General features: G+C 42.7%; 1 protein-coding gene across 7 annotated transcripts in view; it reads right to left on the bottom strand.

The window, feature by feature from the left end:
• The window catches only part of PTPRA (protein tyrosine phosphatase receptor type A), a 159,059-nt gene that overhangs the window by 18,316 nt on the left and 113,323 nt on the right, over positions 1–27,420 (bottom strand). For 6 of the 7 annotated variants that reach the window (XM_049650052.1, XM_049650046.1, XM_049650048.1 and 3 more), the window contains 7 exons: positions 17,110–17,200; positions 16,117–16,193; positions 7,240–7,276; positions 3,424–3,521; positions 2,179–2,298; positions 1,246–1,412; positions 610–745 (listed from right to left, as the gene is read on the bottom strand). In XM_049650052.1, coding sequence (XP_049506009.1) covers positions 610–745; positions 1,246–1,412; positions 2,179–2,298; positions 3,424–3,521; positions 7,240–7,276; positions 16,117–16,193; positions 17,110–17,200 — 726 coding nt within the window. Of the gene's footprint in view, positions 1–609; positions 746–1,245; positions 1,413–2,178; positions 2,299–3,423; positions 3,522–7,239; positions 7,277–16,116; positions 16,194–17,109; positions 17,201–21,542; positions 21,637–27,420 lie in introns of all 7 variants that reach the window. The other variant, XM_049650053.1, reaches the window with a different exon arrangement.

Here is a 27,420-nt window from a genome sequence, read left to right as displayed (position 1 = left end):
CCTCCAGTTCACTCCAGTCCACTTCTCCTTTGACCCTAGCAGGAATAAAATCATTCACTCTTGTCCCGGGGCAGGACCTGAAATGCATGAGTCCCTCTGGGGGTGCTTCACTTAGGAGGGAGGGTCCTACTCTGGCAGCCTCCTAGACTGGAAGCCTGGAGAGAAGGACAGATCCAATTCCTGCTCATTCTGACAACACACATTTAATAGTCTGAAGGGGTTGTCAAAATCTGGTGACACACAAAACCTCTGCCAGGCTCCCTTCCAGTGCTGTGCGCTTTGAACCCCATGCCCCAACTACAGAGCGGATTGCTGCTCTGTGGACATGGCTACTGCTGCTCCTGGACATGGCCAAGCTGTGTCACAACTCTGTGGGCACTGGTTCTCTCAGCTGCCTGCATGCTTCTCTTAGGACCTGTTCCTTATCCTTAGGAGTCTAGTGCAAATGACACCTGTGTTCCCAATTCCCGTAGGCACAACTTCCTCTATGCTCCGTGTCTCTGATCATTTACAATAACCTAGGAGCTGAGTAATCCATGAGGCTAGCAGATGTTTGGTCTTGGAATGTGCCCCCCCCCCCCCACCCCACCTTACCCACAAATCACTCACATCTGTTTGCACCATCTGGCAGCGCTGTGCCCGGATCCGGCTCACGAAGCCATACACGTCCACTTTCCGCTCTGTATGCATCATGTCCAGCATGGCATCAATGACAACAAAGGTACCTGTACGCCCTACACCCGCACTGTAGCCAGAGAGCAGGGGTGTTACTGGGACGGACAGCATGCCTTGTGGGAACATACAGGGAGGGGGCAGCATAGGCCAGGGCTCTTTCTTCAGGCCACTAAATTCTAATTCTGAATGATGACTAGCTGGAACTCTCATGGAGCCAACAATCCCACTGCACCCCGGACTCTGTACCTTTACTTATTAGGACCAGGGAACCTCGACACTTAGAAAGGTCAGAAGGCTCCAAGTACACAAAGCAGCACTCAATCTAGCTTTCTGGCTTCATAGCAGTGGTCTGCCCATCCCCAATCTTGGAGGACTACCCTTCCCTCTTTCCTCAAACGCTCTATACCCAGCACCAAAACTTGAGGAGTCTCTCTGGCTGCTGTCCCAGGACCCTAACAGCTGATCTGCTCTGTGCGAGCCCCCTCTCCTCAGCCAGGGCCCCCGTGCTTTCCCCTGCTCTAACCGTGGGAGAATATGGTATATGGGGAGCCAAGGGTCAGCCACACTGACCTGCAGTGGACCACGATGGCCCCTGCATACTGAGGGTTACAGGCTTTCACCTTCTTGAGGAACTTGAGCATGCCGATCGGGGTGAAAGGCACCCCAAAGTCTGGCCAGCTGGTAAAGTGGAACTGAGTGATGAGGCGCTGTGGCTTCCTGTTGGTCATGTCGCCCACCTGTGGAGTGAGGAGATCTTGTGTGTTGGCCCTGATAACCTGGGGTAGGGGAGTGCCAGGGGAGGGGAGGTGAGGCTTGGGGGCCAGGGCAGCTGTGGTGGTCAACGACAATGGGAAGATGAGAGTGAACCCACGGAAGTGTGAACTACGGAGACAGGATCTCTTCCCAGGAACCCCATGGAGGTAGGCAGGGCTGTTACTGTTATTCCTGTTATTCCCAGCGGACAGGTGTGAAACGTGAAACTCCGTGAAGCTGAGTGACCCCGTCAAGGTCTCAGAACTAGTTAATGGCAAGATCAGAACTAAAATGCAGGTCTCCCAACTCTTGTTAAGTCCCCTTTTCATAGCACCACACCACCCCGCAGCTCTGAAGGCAACTTTTGCTCAAGCCTCCAGGGTCACTCTGGAGGACCAAGAGGAGGGCCCACCATATCCTTGATGTCAGGAGACTTTGGAGTAAGAAAGGAGAAGGTGGGTCAAGTCCCCAGAAGATTATACCACCTCCTGATGCACATACATCATCTCGATGATGATCAAACTCCATCTCAATAATACTTTTTTTTCTCCCAGTCATGAAAATGCTCCTCCCTTAGCTTTGACAAAGTTCCTTGGGAGCCCAGATCTCTAATCTCAGAGTCCAAACATACCTCACACTCAGTGATTCCTGACCACCCTGGATAAGAGGGGGGATGACCCAGTTTGTTCCACTCTCTTAGTGGTCAGCAGATCCTAAATACGAGAGGAGAAAGGAGGAAGGAGGCCGTACCTGCTGAATGCAGAACTTTCGCACTGTGTAGTCCACCAGGACGGTCACATCCTCTACTGACACTCGGATATTCCCATAGGTCCAGCAGCCTTGGTCTGGCCAGTACTGGGCACACTTACACTGGAAAGGAACAGACACACATCACCTGATGACCTCAGACCTCCTGCCCCCAGCAGATGTGAAGGACCTGAAGGAAAGGAGCACAAAAGCCCAGACAGAAGTTCCCAGAGAAGGCCTCTTCTCTCACCTCTGTCAGCTGCAGACTTACTTAACTTCTTTTTTCAAGTCCCTCAGCTTCCATCCTGTTTAGCACTATCTCTTAAATTATACATAGCCCCAGCCCTATACTTCTTGCTCTTTCCCACCCCTGTTCCCTCAGTTCAGGGCAAATCAAAAGCTACTTTACCTACAAAATGTGCCCTTCCACTATGCCAGGTCATGGTCTAGGGACAGGCCTGCCTGATTCCCTGGAGCCAGCAACCTGCTAAGGGGGTAACCAAGGCAGAGTGATGCCTTCTCTGGTGCCTGGACCTTGAACAGCTTCTGAGAGTCAGAGGTCAGGTTGGAGGAAACAAACCTATACAGCCCAGCCCTAGTACCAACCCTCCTAAGCACTGTGCAACTGCTGATTAACACACTCAACACCTCAGAGTGGGGATCAAGGTAATTTAAGGGCCATTCTAGGAAAAGACTGTCATGAATGGGGGTTATTCTCTGGGGCTTGATCTAGAACTCAGGACTGGTTTTAGCCATGGCGCAGTGAAGGGCCTAGCCAGGCATGGACTTGGCAGCCACAGACACAAAAGGAAAAGGATCAGTCAGAAAGTTGAGTGCATGATCAGACCAGGGCCTCTGATTCCCTTGCACCCCACAGGGTCTCAGTTCATACAGTTTCCTCTGTTGACTCAGAGAAGGTGCAGGAAACCAGGGGAACGAGGGATTGGAGAAGCCACGGGGGAAAAAAGCTCCTCTGTAGCTTTTCTTGGCAAATGGCCCAACCTTTCCTTCAGGTTGTTTTGAAACCAGGGTGAGTTGTCTGACTATCAGACATAGGCAACATGCCCTAGGCACACCCCTGAAGTTCATCTGAGACTTCCAGGCCATAGGAAAGTCTGGTAAGCACAGTGGCCTGGGCTTTGTCTGATCGATGACTGGCACAAGAATCACAAAGGGTAGACAGCCCAGGCTCAAACACAGAGGAGTTCCTCTGCTAGTCATGCTGGTCTATCTAATGTCTCCACTCACCTCCTTTCTCTCCTTCAGGTTGGTCACCATGACAATGGTGGCTGTGTTTTGTTCCCAGATCATCCTCCAGAAATCATTCACTGTTTCTTCTTTTGGTCCTAAAGTAGCCAATAGCAAAGATGAGGAGAACACACACCAAGGGGAAGAAATCTGCTGGGAAATTGGGAACATTCATTCCTGACTTTTGGAAGCCTGTGCCCATGTGTCCCCAGCTAAATATCCAATCCATCAATCCATCCACCCACCTACTAACTGAACATTTCCCATCCACTCTGTATGTGCCAGGTACCTCACTAGGGAGTGAAGTGGGAGGTGGGATGTTGTCAAAATGTAAAGGGAACATAAATAATGTCTCCCAAGGGTATTATAAATGAGGATTAGAAATCATGACTGCTTGCTAAATATCTGTGTTACTGACCAGACAGTGAGCTAAGTGCTTTGCATCTCATTTACTCCTTCCTATCATGTTCTAAGGTGGGTGTCGTTAGCCACAGAGAGGACAGGTTGATTTGCTCAGGCTAGAATTTAAAATTTACCGCAGTCCAGCCTTTCTGGGAAAGCCCCTGAAAGATTTCTTCACAAAAATGAGGGCGCAAACAAAGAGAAGGAAATGGGAGCTAACATAGGATAGAGGCTAATGGAATTCCCTGGGTATTGGTGAAGAGAAGGCTCAAGATGGGAGCTCTGAGGCTAGAGGGCAACTGAAAAAAGTTCTAGGAGGATCCCAAGATTAAAATATTAAATTTAAAAAGAATTAAACCTCATGTATCTGAAGGTACTGAGAGAAAATACATACTTCTAGTGGAGAGTCTGGGGGGAACATCATTGAATACTATGTACTTTAGCTGTAAATAATACTAGCACAGTAATAATGATGTAAATAATAAATATTGTCTTAACCCCAAATTGTGATTTAACTCTATTGGGAGGATGGGGAAAAAGGATTTGTGTATGCATGTCTGTCTGAGTGTGAGGTAATCTGTAAGAGGATTAAATAAATTATCTATCCTAAGAAGTCACCAACAGATAAAAATGGCTGAATTAGAGTGAAAGGAAGAGGAAAGGGGGGGGGACATTTTGTTTTTATATGCCTTGCAATACCTTTTTGACTTTCTTAAACTTTATATTCCCTTTGGTTAAAAAAAAAATAGTAACAAGAAGAAAAACAAATAATGGCAGAAGTGGACACATGCCAAAAAGATGCACAGAGGCCTTGCCACTGCCTGGCAAGGTCAGGAAAAATCTCCTGGAGGTGGTGACATCTGAGCCATATGTTAGGCTCAGGTGGATCAGGTGGATTGGAGTTTAGAAAGGGGACATAGGGAGAAGAGGTGCTCCAGGCAGAAGCGCAGGGGATAGCAGCAAGAAAGAGCATGAAATGTCCAGGAATTATAAGGAGTTCAATAAGGTGATTGTGGAGGGTACACGGAGTGGCAGAAGATACAGCTTGAAAGACAGGTAAGGTATCAGAATCTAAAGGGGTAGAGGTCAGACTAAGGCAGGCTTGTTCTATAGATAATGGAAAATCGTTAAAGGATTTTCAGGAGTTCTAACAAAAGTTTTGCATCAAGAAAGGCCATTTTCGTGGAAGGAACCCAAGAAGCAAGGCTGGGCCTGGAGGGCCAATCAGTAGGCTATGACAACACAGCTAGAAGAGATGACAGGAGTAAGACAGTGTGACAGAGAAGACAGATTTTGGAGAAAGAAATAAGAGGACCACTCATATTCAGAGAAAGGAACGGGTAGGAGATTTGGATGATCCCAAATCTGGCTTGGTTGATTAGATGGGCTGCATTCCAGTCATGGTGACAGCCAGAGAATACAGGAGAAAAAGCAGTTTGGGGGCTGAAGGAGAGGTATATTTTAGTGAGTTTCTTTTTTTTTTTTTTTAGATTTTAAGTAATCTCTACACCCAATGTGGGGCTCAAACCTGCAACTCCAAGATCAAGAGTCACATGTCCCACCAACTGAACCGGCCAGGCGCCCCAAGGCATATTTTAGTTTTTGATGTGGATGGGTATGTGGAGGTATCCAGGTGAAGGGGTAGAAAATTAGTTTGAAAATGTGGCTCAGAAGCTCAAGAGAGGCAGTAGCCAGTCAAACAGGTAGGTATGAGATGAGGTCTCTCAAAGAGAATACAGAAGAGAAGAAAAGAAGGGGTCAAACAGAGAAACCTGGGGATCTGAAGCATTATGCAAGGTCAGATAGAAAAACTTGGGAGGAAGACTAAGGAAGAGCGGACGGAGAGGCAGACCTGAGAGAAACGGTGCCATGAAAGATAAGAATGGAGCTGCAAGAAAGTAGTCATCCACAGATTTGGGGAGAAACTATATCTAAGAGGCAGAATGAAGAAAAGCCAGAGAAGGGATATTTAGAAAAGTGAGAAAAATCAAGAACTGAATGTCAGGGAATAACAGGGGAGAATTTCAAGGAGTGTGAAGTATTGGGGAGGGGTTCAAGAGGATGGGAGTCTGAGAAAAGGTGCATCAGAAAATCATAGGTGACCTTAATTCAATAAATATATTGAATATTGTTCAACAATAGCATCAACAAGGCCCCGTGGCAAATAGAGAGAGGAAGAGACTGCACATAGCTGTTCGTGCTAAAATGATCACTGAGTAGGGGGCAGTTGAGTTGGGCTTCAGAGGGTAGACCTGACCTGATGGGTGGCTACAGAGGGTGAGAGAAAGCAGGGCCTGGTTAGGCAATGGCCAGGCCCTAGTGGGAGACTGCAAGGGCAAGAAGGATATAAGGTTTTTCCTAACCACCTTATTTTACCTCTCTATCTGTTTTATCTCTACCATGGTACTCATCCAATAGAATTTTCTGCAATGATGAAATGTTTCATATCTGTACTAGTATGTTAGTCTCTAGCCACATGTAGCTATTAGGCCTTAAAATGTGACTAGTATGTATAAGAAACTGAGTTTTAAATTTTATTCAATTTCAGTTAATTAAAATTTTAATTTTAAATAGCCACATGTGGCTAGTCGCTTTTGCATCAGTATAGCTACTTATCGGAACTTGTTAATTTTGGTGTAAACTGTCCTCTACCAACTAAGGGCCCCAAAAAGGCATGAACCATATCCTGTTTTATCCCTTTACATATCCCCATCACCTAGGGCAGTGCCTGACACATAACAGAGAGTCAAAAAACATTTGCTGAATGACTAAAACAATGGACTTTAATGGACCACCAATAACATCCATTATTTTTTAGTGCTGCAAACATCGAGATATTTTTGCTAGGATCCCAAAGGTGGAAGACATGTGTTAAAACTCTGGACTATGGAAACGTGTGCAGAGCACGTACAAGGCAATGGCACTGGGTCCCTGCTCTGAGGGTTCCTAGACCGCTTTTCTGTGAATAATAGATGAGCTCAGGCTGAACAACTGGGGGAGGAGATGAGCCAGCCTGGACCCTGTGAGGTGTCCAATCCTCTCCGGACACCGAATTCAAATTCAAACTCTTAGCTGCCTGGCCTGAACCTAAGGTTCCCATAGGGCCCCCAAACAGAGGACCTCATCAGACTGTGGTGTGTGTGTGTGTGTGTGTGTGTGTGTGTAGCCTTTTCCAGTCCTTTTTATGCACATACAAAAAAGGACTACTTTTACAGGACCCCTGGATACTCAGTCATCAAGATGAAGGCCCTTAATTATAAATGTGCAAGGCAGACTACATTTCTTTCAGGTGACAGTAATTACAGAAAAGTTACAGCATTCTGATTAATCTATTTAGCATTTGGAAGAAAAAGTCCAAGCCCACTAATGAGCTCATGGTTAAGCCTGAAAGTAAAAAATTGTCATTTACTTTACCTTGTGCAGCAATGAATTTGTTCTTTTCTTGGTAGCCCTGAGGGTGGGGTAAGAGAGGAGGGAGGGAGAAAAAGAAAGTGAGAATCAAGAATGGATAGGAATGAAATTCTCCAGACTCCCAACCAGTTAACAAAGCCTCTCTTGTGAAAAGGTCCAGGCCACTAACAAGCTTTCCATTCTAGAAATTTCCAAAGGATTAGCTTTGGGTATCAGGAATCAAAGATTACAAAGATCACATGGTCTAGGTAGTCTTCTCAAAGGGAATTATTAATGAACACTGATGTAAGAACATCCAAATACCAACTCGTAGGCTAGACTTTTTTTTTTTTTTTTTTTGATGAATAAGTGTATTATTGTCTTTATCTGAAAAATCTTCATAGAAAACTGTGGTTTGGTTTATTAGCTCTCAGCAGCCCACTCCTCAGCTTCTAAGGAAGCTTGCCTTCTTCTGAGCTACCCCATCTTTCTGCTGGGCAACAGACATTTGGGGATGGTTCCACCTCTTCTTTTTAACTTCTTTCTTAGCCCTGCATCCAAACAGCAGGTGAAGGCACCGGGTTGATCTCAATGCTTTCCACATTGTATTCATCTCCAGTCACTTCTACTTGGCCTTTATAGATCTTATCCATGCCAAACCTATGGAGAAGCCTGCAGGCCAGCAGCAGGCCAGTACAATATGCTGCAGCATAACTTGTCAGGCCAACCTTCACACCACACTTGGGGAGTTCATGAGCATAAGCTGTATAAACTATCATGTCTCCTTCTATATGGGCATAAACAATCTGACAAATGAGATCTCTGTTGGTTACATGAACTATTATTCTGTATTTAGGTGTGTTGTACTTATTTTTATCCTGAATTACCAAGCGTTTCCGGGCATAGTAATCAGTTTTACCCTCTCGTTTTCTTCTAAATTTCACCTGGTTATCTCTTGAAGTAAGCCTTATTCTTGACAACTTTAACAAACCCCATCCCGTGGAACAGAGACCCGCGTCCGCGGTTCACCACAGACCAGCAGCTAGACTGTTTCTGATGCTTTCTCAGCAGCTAACAATCTAGGTCTTAGTGTTAATGTTAATGGACAGGACCTCTCTAAGGCAGAAGCATGTGCGGTGGTTCCAGGGATGAAGCTGGACCCTCATGAGGAAGGAAAAGGGGTTCTTCTCTTTTAAGGGGTTATTTCTTTGATAATGCTTTACCCAGGTATAAAAACTTTTGGGGAATAGCCTGTGGGTATGTGGAATAGTTCCCAGTGTTAGACAATGGGGTTCTCCATGACAGGCAGTAGGAGACAAGAAGCAAAGGGGCCTGGGAATGCCATGTAACAGAAAAGGAGCCTCTGAAAAACTAACAGCTGGCAGTAACTTTCTTTTTCAGTCTTTGTTTTAGTTATGTATCTTTTCAACCTCTTGTTTAATGTAGTGTTCACTTGCGAAGTCCTAGGTAAGTGAAAATCATCTGATTTAAGGATTGTAAATCACCCTCTGCTGCTCAAAGACAGACATAAAGTGGGCAGTGAGGAAGGAGGCGGCTTCAAAGATGGGACACCATTTCACACCAAGAAAACGGTGTGGAATACAAGTGTGCAAGGCAGTAGCAGAAAAAAGGAGGGGGCCCGAGTCTGAGAAGCCACGTCCTATTCTAGTTCAAACCAGAGCAGGGCAGAGTTCCTTCCTAGCACAGTAGAAAGCTTTAGGCCCAGAACTAGACGTGTTTAGAGTCAGTAATGAGCTTGGTAAAGTTTTTATTGAGAAGGGGAATTCACGTTTCTGCAAATGTTTTTAGTCATTGGAAGATGAAAACTGAGAAAGCCTTAACTGGCTGAGAAGCTCTTAGAGTATGTTAAGCCATGTCATATCCCTGCTCCACAAGAAGGTACTGCTAAATTCTCACAGGAGCATGTGGGCCATGAATAGTTAAAAAGCACTGTTGGAGGGCCCAGCCACAAAGTGCTTCCTGTCCCAACCAAGAGTATGCCATATGTCCCCTACGAAAGCATGCTGATATTGTGATATGGCAGCACTGCTTAACCAATAAGGTGTAACTTAGAATGAGGCAAAACTACTGCTTTTCCTTGTGTTATGATCAAGGGAAAGATAAAATGTGACTGCCTGGTTTCTGAGACATCTTAGAATTCTGAAATTCAAAACCTAGCTCGCTCCAGTAGCTACATTCCTATGAGTTAAAAATAAACACTTCTAAAGACCCTATATACTCTTAGACATCTAAGGTAAGACTCCAGGTTGAAAACCCACTTGTCAACTGTGTCACTGTCGGTTTCATCACCTCCTGTGACCAATGTCAGGTTTGCTTTCAGACCTTTGTGCTTTCTGAACCTTAGGTCTCACTCCCCCCTGCTTGCTGCCACCACTCTATGGTTCTGGGAACCATGTCTCTTCAAGACCCACATTTCATAGCTCTCTGTGAAAAGGGCTTGTTAAAGGGTTGCCAGGGGTGGAAATGGGGGTTAACTGTAAATAAACAATAAAGTTCTTTTTTCTTTTTTTTAAGCAGGCTTCACGCCCAGTGCACAGCCCAACATGGGGCCTGAACTCATGACCTTGAGATCAAGACCTGAGCTGAGGTCAAGAGTCGGATGCTTAACTGAGCGACCCAGGTGCTCCAAACAATAAAGCTCTTATTGAGGCAAAATGTTCTATAAGAGGCAATAGCCAGGGGGTGAAAGTTTCTTTGAGGTTATGAAAACATTCTGAAGTTGGATAGTGATGATTACACACATCTGTGAATATACTAAAAACCACTAAATTGTACACTTTAATGGGTGAAAATTATGGTATGTGAATTACATCTCAATAAAATTGTTAAAAATGTTTTTAGGGGCGCCTGGGTGGCTCAGCTGGTTCAGCGCCTGACTCTTGATTTCCGCTCAGGTAATGATCTTGCGGTTCATGAGTTCAAGCCCTGCACCGGGCTCCATGCTGGCAGTGCAGAGCCTACTTGGGATTCTCTCTCTCTCTCCCTCTCTCATTGCCCCTCCCCTGCTCATGCTCTCTCTCTCAATAAACAGGCTTAAAAAAATGGGCTTTTTTTAATGTTTATTTTTGAGAGAGAGAGAGAGAGAGAGAGAGAGAGAGAGAGAGAGAGAATGAGTGGGGGAGGGGCAGAGAGAGAGGGAGACACAGAATCCAAAGCAGGCTCCACACTCTGAGCTCTGAGCACAGAGCCCAACGCGGGGCTGGAACTCACAGACTGCGAGATCATGACCTGAGCCAAAGTCGGATGCTCAACCGACTGAGCCACCCAGTCCCCCCACCCCCCAAATATTTTTATAATGCTGATGACAGCAGAACTGTTATCACTGCAATTCTGAATTCTACACTTTAAATATTTACATTTTTGTTGTATAAACTATTCTTCAATAGAGGGAAAAAGTTTGGTTAAGTGTGAATAACTGACAGCCCACAATAAATGTCCTCTATTTGTTTCAGCAAAGGACACTGTTTGCCCCTATACTCCAAGTCCAAAGCATATCTGCTCTTTATTTCCCAGTGATTTCTAACCCTGCTGACAACCTGATGCTTCCTCAATGCTTTCTTTATCCTTTTCCTTCTGAGATACTCTTCTCTCCTGGTCTCCCTCTGTGTCACTCATGAGCCCCTCTTGCTCAGTGTGCCTGGCAGAGGCTGGGGGGGCCCAGGCCCCACTTTTCTTTCACTAATGACTTCCAAGGCCATGGCTTTGGAATATCTCCTCTGAACTCCAGATCAATATGACCAACTGTCTGGTGGATACACCCATGTGGACCACCCTATACTCCATATACGCCCTACGGAGTATCACCCTATAGTCTCTCACATATACAATTAATCACCAAGTGCTAGATTCTACCTTTAAAGTTTTTACTTTGTTGCTTCCTCTCCAACCCTTCCATAGGCCCTCATTATCTGTACCCTGCTACTATCCAATTGGTCCCTCCTAAATCCATGTTGCACATGGTAAACCTAAATGATCAATAAACAAATGTGGCCATGTCACTCCTTGTCTTTGACGCCTTTAAACCTCACTGCCTAGAGAATTAATCAAAACCTTTAGCTGTACTGAAAATTTGCAGATACTGCAAGATGGCTCACTCAGCACCCAGTCCCACCTCCTTGTAGCTGGACTTTCTTACTATAGAGGCTGAGAAATGAAAAGCTATATTCCCCAGACTCCCTTGCAGCTCAGTTCTGTGTAAGATCTAGTTTGTTACTAGCAGATGCTCCCATACCAAATCCGGGGCAGAAGTAAATAAGCAATGTGAGAAGGTGACTGTGCTAGAGGGTCTTTGGCCAAGTATGGCAGCAGAAGCATCCAGTTCTGTAGCACCTGTGCAGAGGTTTTCAAGTCACATGGGATAGCTGGGCTCATCTACAGCTGCTCTGTTCCTTGCTGACAGCACCTTAGCTTGATTCACTGGCTCTCCCACAGATTTTGTGAGCTACCCAGTCAGTATCTTATAATAAACCCTTTCTTGACTATGAGGGTAGATAAAAAGTGGACTCTGTTATCTGCAACTAAGAACCCCAGTGGACACATCTAATATTCAGTGCCTTCTAAGACGCAGTCCCTACCAATTCCCCCATGATTTCCTATCTTTTTTTTTTCTTTTTTTAAATTTCCCATCTTATACCTTATAATCTAAGATTGCAGTTTCCAGTCTCTGACTTTGCTCATGCTTCTCCTCTTGCTTTGAAGTTTCTGCCCATCTTTCTTCTCTTGATCTCAGAGTTACCCTTCAATATTTAGCTCTACTGGATCACCAAGTTGTCTGAATGGTTCTCTACTAAGCCCCACAGAACTTGGCAATACTAGCTTCATACACATTGCTCACTAAAGGAAATGGTCTGTGTGTCATAACAGGGACCAAATGTTATCTCTGTAACCTTTAAGCCTACCCACACGGTGCTCCGCACAAAGCAGGTGCTCAAAAAAACCCGTGGACCTAAATCTTCTTTAATCCCTGACCCTTACTCATAGTTAACCTTAAGCTTTTTCCTGCCTTTCTACTTTCACTGAGATCATAAGGGTCCGAAATTTAACTCTCTTCATCTAAACTTTCATCTCACCTGTTAATAACTCTTCAGTAACCATCAAAGCATTATAGGATGCCCCAACGTGAGCTCCAACTAAGCATAGTCAAAGGAATGGTCTTGTTTCCTCCTAGACCCTTACTCACCACCACCATGAATAAACCCATCTTACTGTTTACCATCTTTAACATCCAACTTTTTTTTTTTTTGAGCAGCAGGCAAAAGTTTATTAGAGTATAAGACCAGAAAGGAAGAAAAGTAGAAAGCTCTCAGAAAGGGGACATTCGAAAGTGAATGTCCTTAACATCCAACTAATTTTTGACTGTCTTCACCCTCAAGGCAGGGAGGAGGCAAATTGATTACGGTGATACACAATGCTGGTTACCAACTAAAAAAGCCACTCTTCCCTTTCTTCCTTGCCATCAGAACCATGATTTTGTTTGGATATTTACTTTCCACTGGCTTGTAAGGTGACCACTCCCAGCGTCAGAAGGGTAAATCATGGTAATTCTCAATGCCCTATCTAGTGACTAGAGACAGGTATAAGCATGTGATCCAACCCTGGCCTGCTGACCCTGAAGAGCATGGTGCTGCAGAAGCTTCCGGAAAAGGTCACATTCCCTAAAAAGGGTAAAGCATATGCAGAAATGTTCCCCATCTATGCTGTTTGTTGTATTTATAAGGAATGCTTGGAGCTGCTGCAGCCATCTTGTGACCACAAAGATAATGTGGACAGGAAGAAGGTAAGCAAGTAGAAAGATGGAAGCATCTGGGTGCTTCTTAAGAAAGTCACGGACTCAGCCAACGCTAGAACTGGCCTACAACTGTCTTCAGATTATATGAGATAAATACATGTTTCCATCTAGACCACTTTTAGTTGAGTATTCTTTTATCTACACATGGATACATTCTATAGCAATATATTGCTATATTCTTCTGTGTAACAGTCAAGCTGCTCCTCCCATCCCCTTCATCACAATCCTTGAAAGAAGCCTGGGAATCCCAGCTGATCACTAGCCTTTCTTTATTTTCCTTATCTAGCGGCATCCATCATGTCTCTTCTAGGCTGCCCTTCCTTCCAACTATAAACACATGACCATCGTGTTAAAAACATACGAGAATGTCAGCAAATCTACTCCAGTGAACATGTCTGGACTGCTCCATTTCTGAAGTTCACCCAATAGCCTATTTGTTGGGTAATCTCTTGTTCCTCCATCTTTCTCCTTGTCTTATCCCAAGATTGTTCTTTCACCTTCTCAAGACCTAGAGTTCCTTGACCCCACCACCTTTCCCTAGTGCAGTTCATTCCAAATGTTACTCCGTTTCTCTACTGAACCTCTAGCACATGGCTGACTACTTGAAGCAGCCCCTTTGTCTGAATACCACAACTTCTCTGCATATTACCAATCCTAGGGTACAGCTAGAGAAAAATCACACAACTGAGGCCGTACACATCAATGGTTTCCATCTTGGCCCCTCAGTGCAGCTACACATGCCCTTTTTTTTTTCTTTTCAGTATTCTTTCTTACTGATCTCAGAAGCTACTCTAAAACTTTCATTACCCTAATGTCACAGTCCAATCCCCTTTTTTCCACCAGATAACCAGCACTTGACTTCTTAGAAAACAGATGTGGGGCACCTAGTGGCTCAGTCGGTTAAGCATCTGACTCCTGATTTTGGCTGAGTCATGATCTCATGGTTCATGACTTTGAGCCCCACATTGGGCTCTGTGCTGACAATGCAGAGCCTGCTTGGGACTCTCTCTCTCCCTCTCTCTCTGCCTCAACCCTGCTCGCATGCTCTCTCTCTCTCAAAATAAATAAGTAAACTTAAATACCCACATCTACAAACCATCTCTATCTATTCAATATTCTCCTTTACCATCAATCTCAGGGGAACAAATGCCGTTTCTCATGTTCAATGCTAATCTCTCCATCAGTATTCTTTAAAAAAATTTTTTTATATTTATTTTTGAGCGAGAGAGACAGAGATAGAACGTGGGCAGGGGAGGGGCAAAGAAAGAGGGAGACACAGAATGAGAAGCAGACTCCAGGTTCTGAGCTGTCAGCACAGAGCCTAATGCAGGGCTCGAACTCATGAGCTGTGAGATCATGACCTGAGCCGAAGTCGGCTTAACCAAGTGAGCCACCCGGACGCCCCCCATTTTAGCCATTTTTAAGTGTATGGTTCTGTGGTATTAAGTTTATTTTCACTGCTGGGCAACTATTACCACCATCCACCTCCAGAACTTTTTCGTCTTCCTCAACTGAAACTCTCTACTCATTAAACAATTCCCCATTCCCCTCTCACCTCAGCCAGTGGCAACCACCACTCTACATTCTGTCTCTATGAATTTGACTACTGCAGGTACCTTGTGTAAGTGGAATCAGAAAATATTTGTCCTTTTGTGGCCAGCTTCTTTCACTCAGTATAATGTCTTCAGAATTGTAATGTGTCAGAATTTCCTCCTTTTTTTGAGACTGAATAATACTCCACTGTATGTATATACATTGTACTTATCTATTCATCCACTGATGGACACTTGGGTTGCTCCCACCTTTTGGGTACTGTGATTAATGCTGCTGTGAACTGTGGTGTGCAAATTCTATCACTGTTCTCTTCACACATCCTGCTTCGGTAGTCAGGTTTGCTCTTGCTAGCTTGCGGTCACTTTCCCTCTCTCTTTCTCAAACTTTCTTTACTGGTTCCTCACAGCCCACAAAATGTACTCAAGTCTCTTAAACCATTTCTGTAAACATTCTCTAAATCGCCACTAAAAAATCCCCTCCCAGTTTCAGCTCTTCCCTCACAGCTAACCAGACTTACCTGGTGTCAGATATTCCTGCCCTGTTCTCCCATACTTTTACTAAAGATAACAAGACCTGCTTTTGTTCTTAGTCATCTGAATAAGTTCAATAAAGGATTCACCGACTCTTATAGAAAAGTACACATTTAGATTCAGATTTCTGCATGGGAAATCTCTGGGAATGATGACAGGGTAAACATAAGAATACACATGAAACTACCTGGTCTTTAAAAAGAATTTTTCGTGGGAATGCAAGCTGGTGCAGCCACTCTGGAAAACAGTATGGAGGTTCCTCAAAAAACTAAAAATAGAACTACCCTACGAGCCAGCAATTGCACTACTAGGTATTTATCCAAGGGATACAGGAGTGCTGTTTTGAAGGGACACATGCACCCCCGTGTTTATAGCAGCACTATCGACATAGCCAAAGTATGGAACGAGCCCAAATGTCCATGGATGGATGAATGGATAAAGAAGATGTGGTATGTATATATACAATGGAGTATTACTCGGCAATCAAAAGAATGAAATCTTGCCATTTGCAACTATGTGCATGGAACTGGAGGGTATTATGCTAAGTGAAATTAGAGAAAGACAAAAACCATATGACTTCACTCATATGAGGACTTTAAGGGAAGGGAAACAAAAATAATATAAAAACAGGGAGGGGGACAAAACAGAAGAGACTCATAAATCTGGAGAACAAACAGGGTACTGGAGGAGTTGTGGGAGGAGGGATGGGCTAAATGGGTAAGGGGCACTAAGGAATCTACTCCTGAAATCATTGTTGCACTATATGCTAACTAATTTGGATGTAAATTTAAATAAATAAATAAACAAACAAACAAACAAACAAATAAATAAATAAAACAAGTTAAATTAAAAAAAAAAAAAGAATTTTTCAGTTTCTTAAAAAAATTAGACTCCTTAGGGAAAACTTGCAATCACAAATACTCCTTCTAATGTGCAGCTGGGAAGGAGCCAGTAGATGGTAGCCAATGGTCATTCAAGGTAATAATGAGAAAAGCTCAAGTTCCTTACATTGATGAATGAAGCATTGATGTAATCAGAATCTGGAACTCCTTCAACTGGTGTCAGATGGACTCTAGAATGATCATCTAGAAAAAAAATTTAACGTTTCAGTTAACGATACAACCATGCCGGTTGAGATATCTGTGCCTATGTGCACAGAGACACACATGTATTAAGATGTCAACGCAGCACTGTTTATAACAGCAAAAATTTGGACACATCTCAGCTATAATTCAGGGACTAGTTAAATAAATTAAGATATATTCACAACATGCAACAGTAAGCAGCTGATAAAAAGGAAAGTGAATGCTTCTGTTTCTTGACAGATGAACTGCCAATATACACCATTAAAAGAAGAAAGTCAGAACAATGTAACCAGGATACCAATTACATTTAAAAAAATTATGTAATATGCATATATTCATATATTAATAAGAAAACTTCAGTATCTATAAAGGCCTAGTATAGTGATCTCTATTATAGTATGTACCCAAAAATACACCAGAAATGTTTTTAAAGGATATTTTTTGAAAAGGCAATTATAAAAACAAAGCACAGTTCAACATTTTGCTCTCCCATCCCACTGGATTATACACACCCCATTTTGGAGACCACTGGCCTAGACAAATGTCTGTTAGGTTATAAATCAACTGACTAGCAATGACTAACTCTGGGAAGGGGTTAATGAAGAGAACTCTGTATTAGGATTTCATTGCGATAAGCACTACAAAAACCTGTAACAACCACATACTTCCTATCTGGTCCTGGTGAAATTGCTCCTCTTGACCCAGAAACTTGAGGCCTATGGGCAAGCTCCTCATTGAACTTGATGAGCACCTGGGGTCACTCTGGGGTCCACAAAGGCTCTCCCAGCCCAAAGGTTTGACCCTACTCTTATTACCAGCTCTCCTATGATCAACCACGAGATTCTTTCCATCCTCAAAAAATCTGGCTAGAGATGCAGTTTCAGATTACACGCCAGGAAACTCTACGAACACTCACAAGGCAAGATGTTGACGTATCGATTTTTTTCCTTGTTTTCCTCCTTGGAGGCAGCTTCACAGGTGGCTTGGATAGGACAAGCAGGGAGAGCCTGAAAGGTTAAGAGAAATTACAGGAAGTTACTAACAGGGATAAATACCAAACATGCCAAATGCTGCACTATCCCCCAACCTGACAGCAAGTTGTACCCTTACTTGGGGGAAAAAGATGGGCCCAGGGAATACTTGCAGCCTAACACAGAGAGTGCACCTCTCCTCTAAATATAGCCTGCAAGCTCCTTAGAGTTTAACACCAAGAATCCCCAGGGGGCAGGATACCCTTTCTGTTACTAAAAGTGCAGCATGCTCTTTATATGATTACTGAGTGGTTAGGGATCTGTTACAATGCTGGGTCAAAATGGGCCACCCCTGTAAACAGGAATGGGGACAGAACTGAAGGGATGGGCCATTTATCCCCATGTTAACCAACATGTAAAGATGAGAAGCATCTCAGAGTGAACCACACAGGAGGGGTCTGGATGGTCAGCTGAGTTAAGCCCTCTCTAGGGACCTGAAGGGTATGGCAGCCCCGTCTCCCGTACCACGTGGCAAGAAAGCAAGGACAAGCAGATGGGTGGGAGAGCATTCACATGGACACAGCAGTTAGGAAGCAGAGGATTTGGGTTAAGTGACACTGAATCTGCACCATTTTAGCACTGGGAAGTGTGTGGGTAGAAATAAATGGTTTGACATGAGATAGTCTGGATTGTATGAACTTGAGAAAATCTGTTAAACTTTCTAGGACATTTCCTCATCTGTACAACTGGGCTAATGATATCTGCCACATGAGGAGTAAATACCATAATCTCATGTCTGGCACAGAATAAGCATTCAATAAATTAGTTTTACAGGAGTGGGAAGCTAAGTTTTATTAATTGAATTGCTTTCTTCTTACATGCTCCATATATTCAAAATTCAGAAAGCAAAAAAAGAAAGTTTCAAATTCCAACCTAGATAACCTTTCTGACAAATGATTTGGAAATATGTTTTATGAGCCTTAAAAGTATCCATACTCTTGACGTAGCAACTCTACTTCTGAGAATCTAGCCTGAGGAAATAAAAATCTTTGCTCAAATTATTTACTTTATCATTGTTTGGAACGACCCAAAACTGAAAACAACCTCAGTTTTCAACAGTAGGGGAACAGTTAAGTAAATCATGGTTCATGTACTACTTTTCATTTATTTTTGTTGACAGATATACGTTATGTACCTATTAGGTGCTGGGATAAATACAGAGCCAACAGTGGTGAATCAGTCATATACACAGTCCTTGTTCTCAAGGACAGTACAAACTTGTGAAAGACATTAAACAAATAAAACAAATAAATATAAATTACATACCATGATAAGTACAATGAAAGAACAGAATGTTACTACAGAAAGTATCAGAAAGCCTAAGAAATACCCAAATTTAGATTAAGGGTAGGTCTCGATGAGGAAGGAGAAGTGTGGAAAGTAGTATTCTAGGCACAGAGACCAGCATCTGTGATGACCCAGAGGCAGGAGAAGGCCTGGCTGTGTGAGGCGAATGAAAGGTTAGTGAGGGTATTCGGTAGACAACGTGGAATGTGGTTGGTGAGGATGGCAAGAGGAAGTGGAGGGGAGAAGCTTGGCAAGGATAGTATGTACAATTCCATGTAGGTCCTTGAACAGAGGGTTTGAATTTTATTTTCAGTGTATGAGAAAACCATGTAAGGCTTTTCAACTGTACTCCAACTTACATGCTAAAGAATCGCTCTGGCTGCTATGTGGAAAAGGGACCAGTGGGAAGGCAAGAATGGGAGCATGAAGGATGATGGTACAAGGAAAGATGCATCTGACACATATTCTGGAGTTAGAATTAGAGATGGGAAGGTGGGTTGGGAAGAGAGAGACAGGAATAAAGGATGGCTCTCAGGTTTCTAGCTTTGAATATCAAAGAAGTGTATCATTAAATAAAAGAAATGCCAGCCTAAACGCAACAAATTTTTCCAGACAGATGCAAAAGCTTTAAGAAGAGAACAAATACACTTCCCAGGAACAAGCAAGATCACGGTAGGAGAAACTAAAGTGGGAGACCCTAACAGGAGTCAGGGTCTCATAGTCCACCTGCCTTCACTCGCTCATGAGAATTTCCTTTCAGAGTTAAAGCCCTGCAGGTTCTGCATGTCATTTTATGGAGAGAGGCATTTCCTTAGACCCTGCGCTGCCAATACCTAAAGGGGAAAAGGGAGTTTCCTGGGCTGGACTCTTGCACATGGAACAGAGACCTGACTGAAGACTGGAATTTCCCAGTTCACCCCCGGTTTGCCTTCTCTTCTTCCAGACAGGCTAGATGTCCATAGGTTTCCACCCTGCTACAGGGCAGGATGAGATACAAGTCCTCATGACAAGCCAGAGACATTATTTTTCCATACACCCCTTGTCTAAAATGATGTAGAGCACAAGTAGTGACAGCAAGACTCTTGAAAATAGGCCTCAGGGGTCAGTTAGGACAATGACCACACCTTATAGTCCAATCAGCATTCCCAGCTTCCCATAGTGACGATGCAGGAAAACTAGGTCTCCAGCAAGGCTGAGACCCCTAAAAGGAAAGTTAGGGAGAAACAGGCACCATTGTTTGGCAAGAGAAAAGAAAGGGCCTGACCCAGAGAACTTGGTGCTACATGCAAAGAGTCACGCTGAAGAATCCAGGGCAGGGGTGAAAACAAGGTGGGGGGCGGGCGGGGAACTCTATACTTTCAGTTTCTACTCTGAAAAACCTAGTTCACAGAGGCACAAGCATCTGAACCAGAAGGCTACCAGATGTTAAAATCTCTAGAAACACTAGGTGGCATCAAAGACCATGTCATCCCTTGCTTAAGCTCTTTCTGGAAGCCAGGCTATGAATGAAATCATTTTTTTTAAATGTCAAGTTAAAAAAAAAAAAAAAAAAAGTTTTCAACTTTTATATTTATAAAAAAGGATATCCATTGCACAATATAAGTCTATTTATTTATTTCCGAGAGAGAGAAAGAGAGCAAGCAGGGGAGGAGCAGAGAGAGAATCCCAAGAAGGCTCCTCACTATCAGCCCACAGCCTGATGTTGGGCTTGAACTCACAAACCCTGAGATCATGACCTGAGTCGAAACCAAGAGTCAGATGCTTAACCGACTGAGCCACCCAGGCGCCCCTCCATCACACAATTTAACTTAGAAGTTCTCTTTGGGCCCTTCCTCTTCATATCCTTTTCCTTTTCCTCCCACAAGTAAACGCAGAATTTTGTGTTTACCATCACCTTACTTTATTTGTATCCCACACATTCTGTATCTCTGAACATTTTATATTTTTTTGTTCAGTCTTTTTTTTTTTTTTAATAAAAATGGAATCATAATCAAGGGGTGACCTTTTCTCTTGCCCAACATTATATTCTGAAGATTCACTCAGGTTGCTCCAGGTAGCCAAAGTTCATTCACTTCAACTACTTTGTAGCACTCCATTTTGAGACCACACCATTTATTTATCCATTCTACTACTGATGAATATTTGGGTTGTTTACAGTTAACAATCCTGCTCTGAGCACTAATTTGTATGTGTTTCCTCGTGCACATGTGCAAGAGTTTCAGGTATGAGCATCTTTAATCTTACCAGATAAGGCCAAACTGTTTTTCGAGATAGTTGTACCAATTTACACTCCCAAAAGCAACGTGAAGTGTTTTAGTTTTTCTGTATCTTCACCAACATTTGCTGTCAGACTTTAAATATAGCAAATGTAGGTTTAATTTACATTTCCGTGATTATTAATGAGGTTCACCATCTTTCCATAGTTTCCTGGTCAACAGGATTCCCTCCAAGTGTTTCCCCTACTTTTCGACTGGATTGCTTACTTATTTTCTTATTTATTTGTGGGAGTTCTTTATATATTCTAGATACGCATCCTTTGTCAGTACAAGTGTTACAAACATATTTTACAAAGTTGTGGCCTGCGCTTTCGTTTTCTTTGTCGTATCTATTTATGGACAGAAGTTCTGCATTTTAATGTAGTCAAGTTTATCAATGTTTCCCTTTATCAACATTTTAAATCTTAAATCCTTTTTCACTGTGAGTTCATAAGTATACTTCCCTCCATTACTATCTCTATGTTTCATTGTTTTTGTCTTTTAAATTACAGTGTCTACACCTTGGTATGAAACAAGAATTCAACTTCATTTATTCCAAAGGGTTACTCAATTGTCCCAGCACTACTCATTGTAAAGACCATCCTTTAAACTGCCATGGTATTTCTGCCATAAATAAGTTTCCACTCATACATGAATCTGCTTTGGGGCTCTCTATTTTGTTCCAGTGGTCAATCCGTCTATCCCAGTGCCAATACAAAACTGTCTTAATTAATTTTGTAATAACTCTTTATATCTGGTAAGGCAGGTCTCCTCACCTTGTTCTTCTTCTTCAGGAATGTCTTGGCTATTCTTGAATCTTTTCTCCTCCATATAAATTTTAGAATCAGCTTGTCAAGTTCCACAAAAAACCTGTTGGGATTTTTATGGGAATTGCATTGAATCTATATATCAGTCTGGGGAGAATTGACATCTTTACAATATTGAGCCTTCTAATTCACTGATCTTAACTCTTCACTGTTTAGGCTTTTTCTTTAATGCCTTCAAACATTTTTATAATTTTCTCCAAAGATTCTGTAAAATTTTGTTAAATTTATTCCTTTTGGATGCTACTGTAAATGACATATTTTAAAAATTATTTGATTTTCTGATTGTGGCTTATGTGTAGAAATTCATTAATTTTTTATGCTGTTTTTGTATCTATCAACCTTGCTAAAATAACTTATTAATTCTAATAATTTAGCTGATGGGTATTTGGATTTCTCCAAGGACAATTATTCTCTTCTGCAAAAACGCATATTTTGTTTCTTCTTCTCTAATCCTTAATGCCTTTCATTTTTTTTCTTGCCTCACTGTGCTGCCTAAGATCTCCAGATGGTTGCTGGGTCTCATTCTCTTCTAAATCTGGATCCCCTTGCAAACACTCTCACCCAAGCAAGAGTCATCAGTGCCTAAGGACTCTGACACGATAGGGTATCTACTTCCTTTTAAGGCAGTTCATCTCATTGCAACAGTTCTGGTTAGGAGGACCCAACACCCAGACACACATTTCTTTTGTATTTACCTTGCACTGACTAGTGGAAAACTCAGAGGTCAGCTGGAGCCTTCTCTGTCCCTCGGACACCCCAAACCCCCAATTCCCTGGCCTCTGAATTCCAAAGCCCCTGACACATTTCCTGTCTATGCCTATAGGTTTCTGACTCTGATTCATTTATTTAGAGACAACTCGGTCAATGTACAGGCTATTCTGCCTTCCTCTTACTCAGATGCCACACAGTTCTGTTGCCAGATCACACACACATGCTTCTCCACTTGGAAGTCCAAGAGTTAAGCTGTCTCTATAAGGATGTAGAGTTCTGAGTTGGAGCAGGGAGGGTGTCACATCCTGCTTGCAATGTGACATGGCAGATCCAGACCATCTCACTGTCTCCACTCTTCTCTCTCTTCTCTGTCACTTTTCCTCTCAGAAGCTAACTAAATTTTGTCTTTTTCTTTTAAGCCTTGAACATGCTTTAGGGACCTAAATAAGTGGCTTTTCAGAGTGTTTCTTTTAGATAAATTCAATGCTTCTAAGACAAATGTTGGTCAATTTAAAACGTCCAGCTTATACCTCTAGGACGAAGGCCATCGCCTAGAACTTTCAACCATTGTTGGGTTTCATAGAAATGCTACACACTCTCCTTTTAGCCTCAAATATCTGAAAACAGCTGTCATGTCCTATGCTTATTATCCCTTCAGCTGTTCACCTCCATGGTCCAATTTTTCTCCACAACAACTTCCCATTTGGTGATATTCCTTTCCAAAGAGACTGGATCACAAGACTCCTGGGCACAGTTCAAGCTGGGACATCAACTTTTATTCCACATGTTATATATCCATTAAAGTACAGTGGATATTATGCTAAAGCTAAGCTCCATTAGTTTCATTTACCATGTTAAAAAACTCTACTTTTTAAAATGTTATGAAAAGAATATGCTTATAAAAAAAGTCAAATAATTCAGTAAAAAGTGAAAGTTCCCTATCATGTCTCTCCTATATTCTACCCTCCTTGTAGTTAACCATTGCTCATAGCTCACAGTATTTTTCCAGACTTTAAAAAGTATTTTTGGGGGCAAATGGCTGTCTCAGTCAGTAGAACATGTAACTCTTGATCTTGGGGTCATGAGTGTAGAGATCTTGGGTGTAGAGATTATTTTAAAAAATAAAATCTTTAGGGGATGCCTTGGTGGCTCAGTCGGTAAGGCATCGGACTCTTGATCTCAGCTCAAGTCTTGATCTCAGGATCATGAGTTCAAGCCCACATTGGGCTCCATGCTGGGTGTGAAGCCTACTTAAAAAAAAAGATAAAACCTTTAAAAAGTAAGAAGTATTTTTTAAAAATGGGATTATACCATGTATAGTCCTCTGCAATGTGTTTTCTCCCATAACAATGACTTAGAAATCTAGGTCAAGACATTTTTTATTATTTTTAATTTTATTTATTTTTTAAAAAGTTTATTTCTTTTGGGTCGGGGGGGAGTATGCATCCACTCGTGTGAGCAGGGGAGGAGCTGAGAGAGGAGAGAGAGAGAATCCCAAGCAGGCTCAATGCTGTCCGCGTGGAATCCGATGCAGGGCTTGAACTCATGACCCTGAGATCGTGACCTGAGCTGAGAAGAGTCGGACACTCAACTGACTGAGTCACCCAGGTGCCCCTCTTTTTTAAATCTTTATTTTAAGTAAGCTCCACACCCAATATGGGGCCTAAACTCATGACACTGAGATCAAGAGTCGCATGCCCTACTAAGTGAGCCAGCCAGACACTCCTAGAATTTCATAATAGATGCAAGAAATAATTTAGCCATTCTGCTATTTGACAGATATTTGCCTTTCATTTTATTTTCTTTGCTACTATAAATAATGCTGTAATGAACAACCTCGTACAAATACATATTTGGTTTTCTGTTAGAGTCCCAGAAGTTAGGTCAGATAGTATAAACATTTAAAATTTGATTGATATTGCCAAATCATCCTCCACTGCTATCCCAATTTAAACTCGTTCTACCCGTGCATAAGCGTATCTGTATCCCAATACCTTTGCCCATACTTCATCAATCTTCTTAAATTTTCAAATCTAACAGGCCCAAAATAATGGTTAGTTTTAATCTGGATTTCCTTGACTACTATATGTAGTTGAGCTTTTCATATGTTTATAGACCATTTGGTTTCTTTCTATGAACTATTAACTTTTCTACTGCACTGTTTACTTTTTTCTCACAGGTTTATAGAAGCTCTTTATGTATTATGAAAAATTCTCTACCTGCAGCAAACCGTTTCTAACAGTTGGCCATTTTATGACATCATTTTTCATAGGAACATTTAATATTTTAATATATTTACTATCCTTCAATCTATTCCACTGTGGATTCTGAATCTTGTGTTTTGCTTAAAAAGGCCTTCCTCATCCCATGATCCTATTATTCTGACAGTAGACACAAGCTGGTATGTTTGCCCTATGTGTTACTCCTTCTCTTTCCAGCCAGGGCTGACTGATGTGGGCACAGTCACACCTGAGCTGCACTGTGCCAGACCAGATTCTCAGGACTGTGATACCAAGAAAGGAGCAGAGGCTTCTCTAGAGAGCCCCAGAGCCACCAGGATAGGGCTTGTTCTGCCCCAGGGCTAGTAGTCCACATCAGCTTTTGATTCTGCCAGCTTCCCTAGCTTGATGCTTCCCAATTAATGCTTTGGGTTTTTGTTGTTGTTGCTTAATTTGGTTGAGTTGACTTCTGTTTTTAAACAAAAAACCTTAACTGACTTAGCAGTTTAGTATTAGACAGGGCTGTGGTGGAGAGACCGAGGGGGGAAATGAGGGCGATGTACCCCTGATCACTGGGTTCAGATGAAGGGAAAGGAAATGTCAACCAAGTTACAGGATGAGAAAGAGCAAGTCACCCATAGTCCCCGACTTCAGTTACTGCTTGCAATCGCCTGGGATATTTTCTCACTGGTGGTAAAGATGCGGAAGAATCCCAATTAAAAGGAAATGAGAAACATTAAAACCAAGGTGTGGGGTAACTTCCGACACTATTAGATAATAAGAAAAAGCCCAGCTCCAACATCAAATGTTTATGTCCAAAGACAGCACAAAACTTAGGGCCTTTCTATGACTGTGCCATGCATTTTGGTGAGCCAAATGTTAAGATTTCAGTGTTTTGCTGACTGCTGAATGTTAATGCTAATGGAATTTACATCTTTCCTGGGTGGCTCATGTGAAAGACAGGGCCTTAAGTGAGACAGTGAAAATGATGCCGAAACAGAGGAGTTGGGAGAAAGCCAACTTCTAAAAATCTTTATTATGCTCTCCACTGCACCCTACTTTTATGAGGAAGAAAACTGCCCCATAACTCAGCTCTCATCGCTCACGGATAGCCAGGATATAAGCACAACACAATTTGGAGGTTAAAATACATAAATAAAAAGAAAAGAAAAGAGCTAATACTTAGAGGAAACTGCAGGAATTCATGGAGTTGGATCATCAAAAATCACATAGGAATAGTTGTTGATACAGATTTTAGAGATTTCAGACCAAGGAGGGAAGAGCATCATTCTTGGATAAGGCCAAATTTCTAATTTCAAATTATAATATGGTTAAGTGAACTTCTGCAGGTAGTGTAACAGCTCAGGAGACTGGCCACAAAATGGCAGGCTAGGTTGGCCAGTGGAAACCTGGACTGAATGCTAAATCCAGCTAAATAACAATGAAAAGCCAGAAAGCCTTTGGCACCAAGTGTGGGATATCAGTGCTACAGGGGCTCCCAGAAGCTCAACCTTCTGAGTGACACCTTCACTGTGTCCCTGATAGGATAACATTTGCCTTCCCAGAGAGTGCACGTGTGTATGGAAAGCACTGGAATCTTTCAGAAGTGCTTTCCAGTCTTTACCAGAGTCAGATGCTAGTGGAAGGGACTGGCTTCAAAATGAGATTCGTGATGTTAGTGGGATGGAAGGAGCCTCAGAGGCCATAGTCACCAGGGCTCTGACATCTCTAGTTGTGGATAAATCATTGTGAGGCTCCTAATAATAAAAATGGGAGGCAGCTAGCCTAGGTCAGTGAAGGGGGACTGCCTAGACCACTAAGGTACAGAAAGGGCTCCTTTGCATCCAACTCCTGGCCTGGGTCAGTTCACGATCCAGAACCCTTCAGTGTTAGGCATATGTAAGGAAGAACTCTGCCCCCTAACATCAACACTCATATACCATGAACTTCCTCTTCATCTTCCCTTAAGAATCTACAGCCACCTACCATGGTAGCTCCCCGGGGTAAAGAGAAATACACTGTTTGGGATCTATTAGGTTCTGGCCTTGAGCTAACTAATTCCTGGGAACCCAGAATGTCACTATTTTATGCTAGTTAGAACGGACCCTTTGCAGGCCAGGAGATGGAAAGAGTTTTGGCCCAAACTGCACTTACATTAGGAACTACCTATTTTTCCCAATGTATGGTTGGAACAGCTATCTAGAGAAAGTGATAGAATACCCACACTGGTCTCTTAATCCAATGGATAAGGAGGACCATTAAAATAGCAAGAGCAAATGCAAGCTTTGCCAAAAGGCTAAGTCTCTAGGTGAGTTACAGAGGTCTGAACTGCTACAGAAGATTATAAGTTGCAGGAAAATGAGATACTACATCTCCATGTGTGAGTTTAGTGATGGCATGAAGCGAGTGCTCAGTTAACTACTAGTATTAGCTATTCTGATGATTCCTATTACCACCTCCCCACATGCAAACTACAAAATAAACTAGCATAAAAGACTGGCAGTGTTTTAAGGATGTCAGATTATAATATACGAATCGTGCAGAGGTGCCGATTTACAGGTGCTTTTCCAGATGCACTCTCCTTTCTACAAATTAGCATAACTGCTGGAATATAGCTATTGACTAATAGCTGTTTTTTCCTCTACCGTGCACAAAGACTACATGAAGCAGTTCCCGTTCTCATGGCAGGAGCAGCCTCAGGGATTAATCATCTTGACCTCTCTCTGATGTGATCTGGTTCATGAGGATTTTGTCTGTTTCACAGGGCATCACCCTGACAACTATGCTGATGACATCAAGCTCACAGGACTTGAAGGAATTATGTACCTTAGCTGTTCAGGCTGGACATCAAAAATATGGCCTGCCACTTCTGCCAAATTTTCTGAAAGTCAAAGACC

Source organism: Panthera uncia (genome assembly GCF_023721935.1).
Source record: "Panthera uncia isolate 11264 chromosome A3 unlocalized genomic scaffold, Puncia_PCG_1.0 HiC_scaffold_11, whole genome shotgun sequence".
NCBI classification, from domain to species: domain Eukaryota; kingdom Metazoa; phylum Chordata; class Mammalia; order Carnivora; family Felidae; genus Panthera; species Panthera uncia.
The sequence above is the reverse complement of the archived record's forward strand: the minus strand, read 5'-3'. Positions and strand labels throughout refer to the sequence as shown.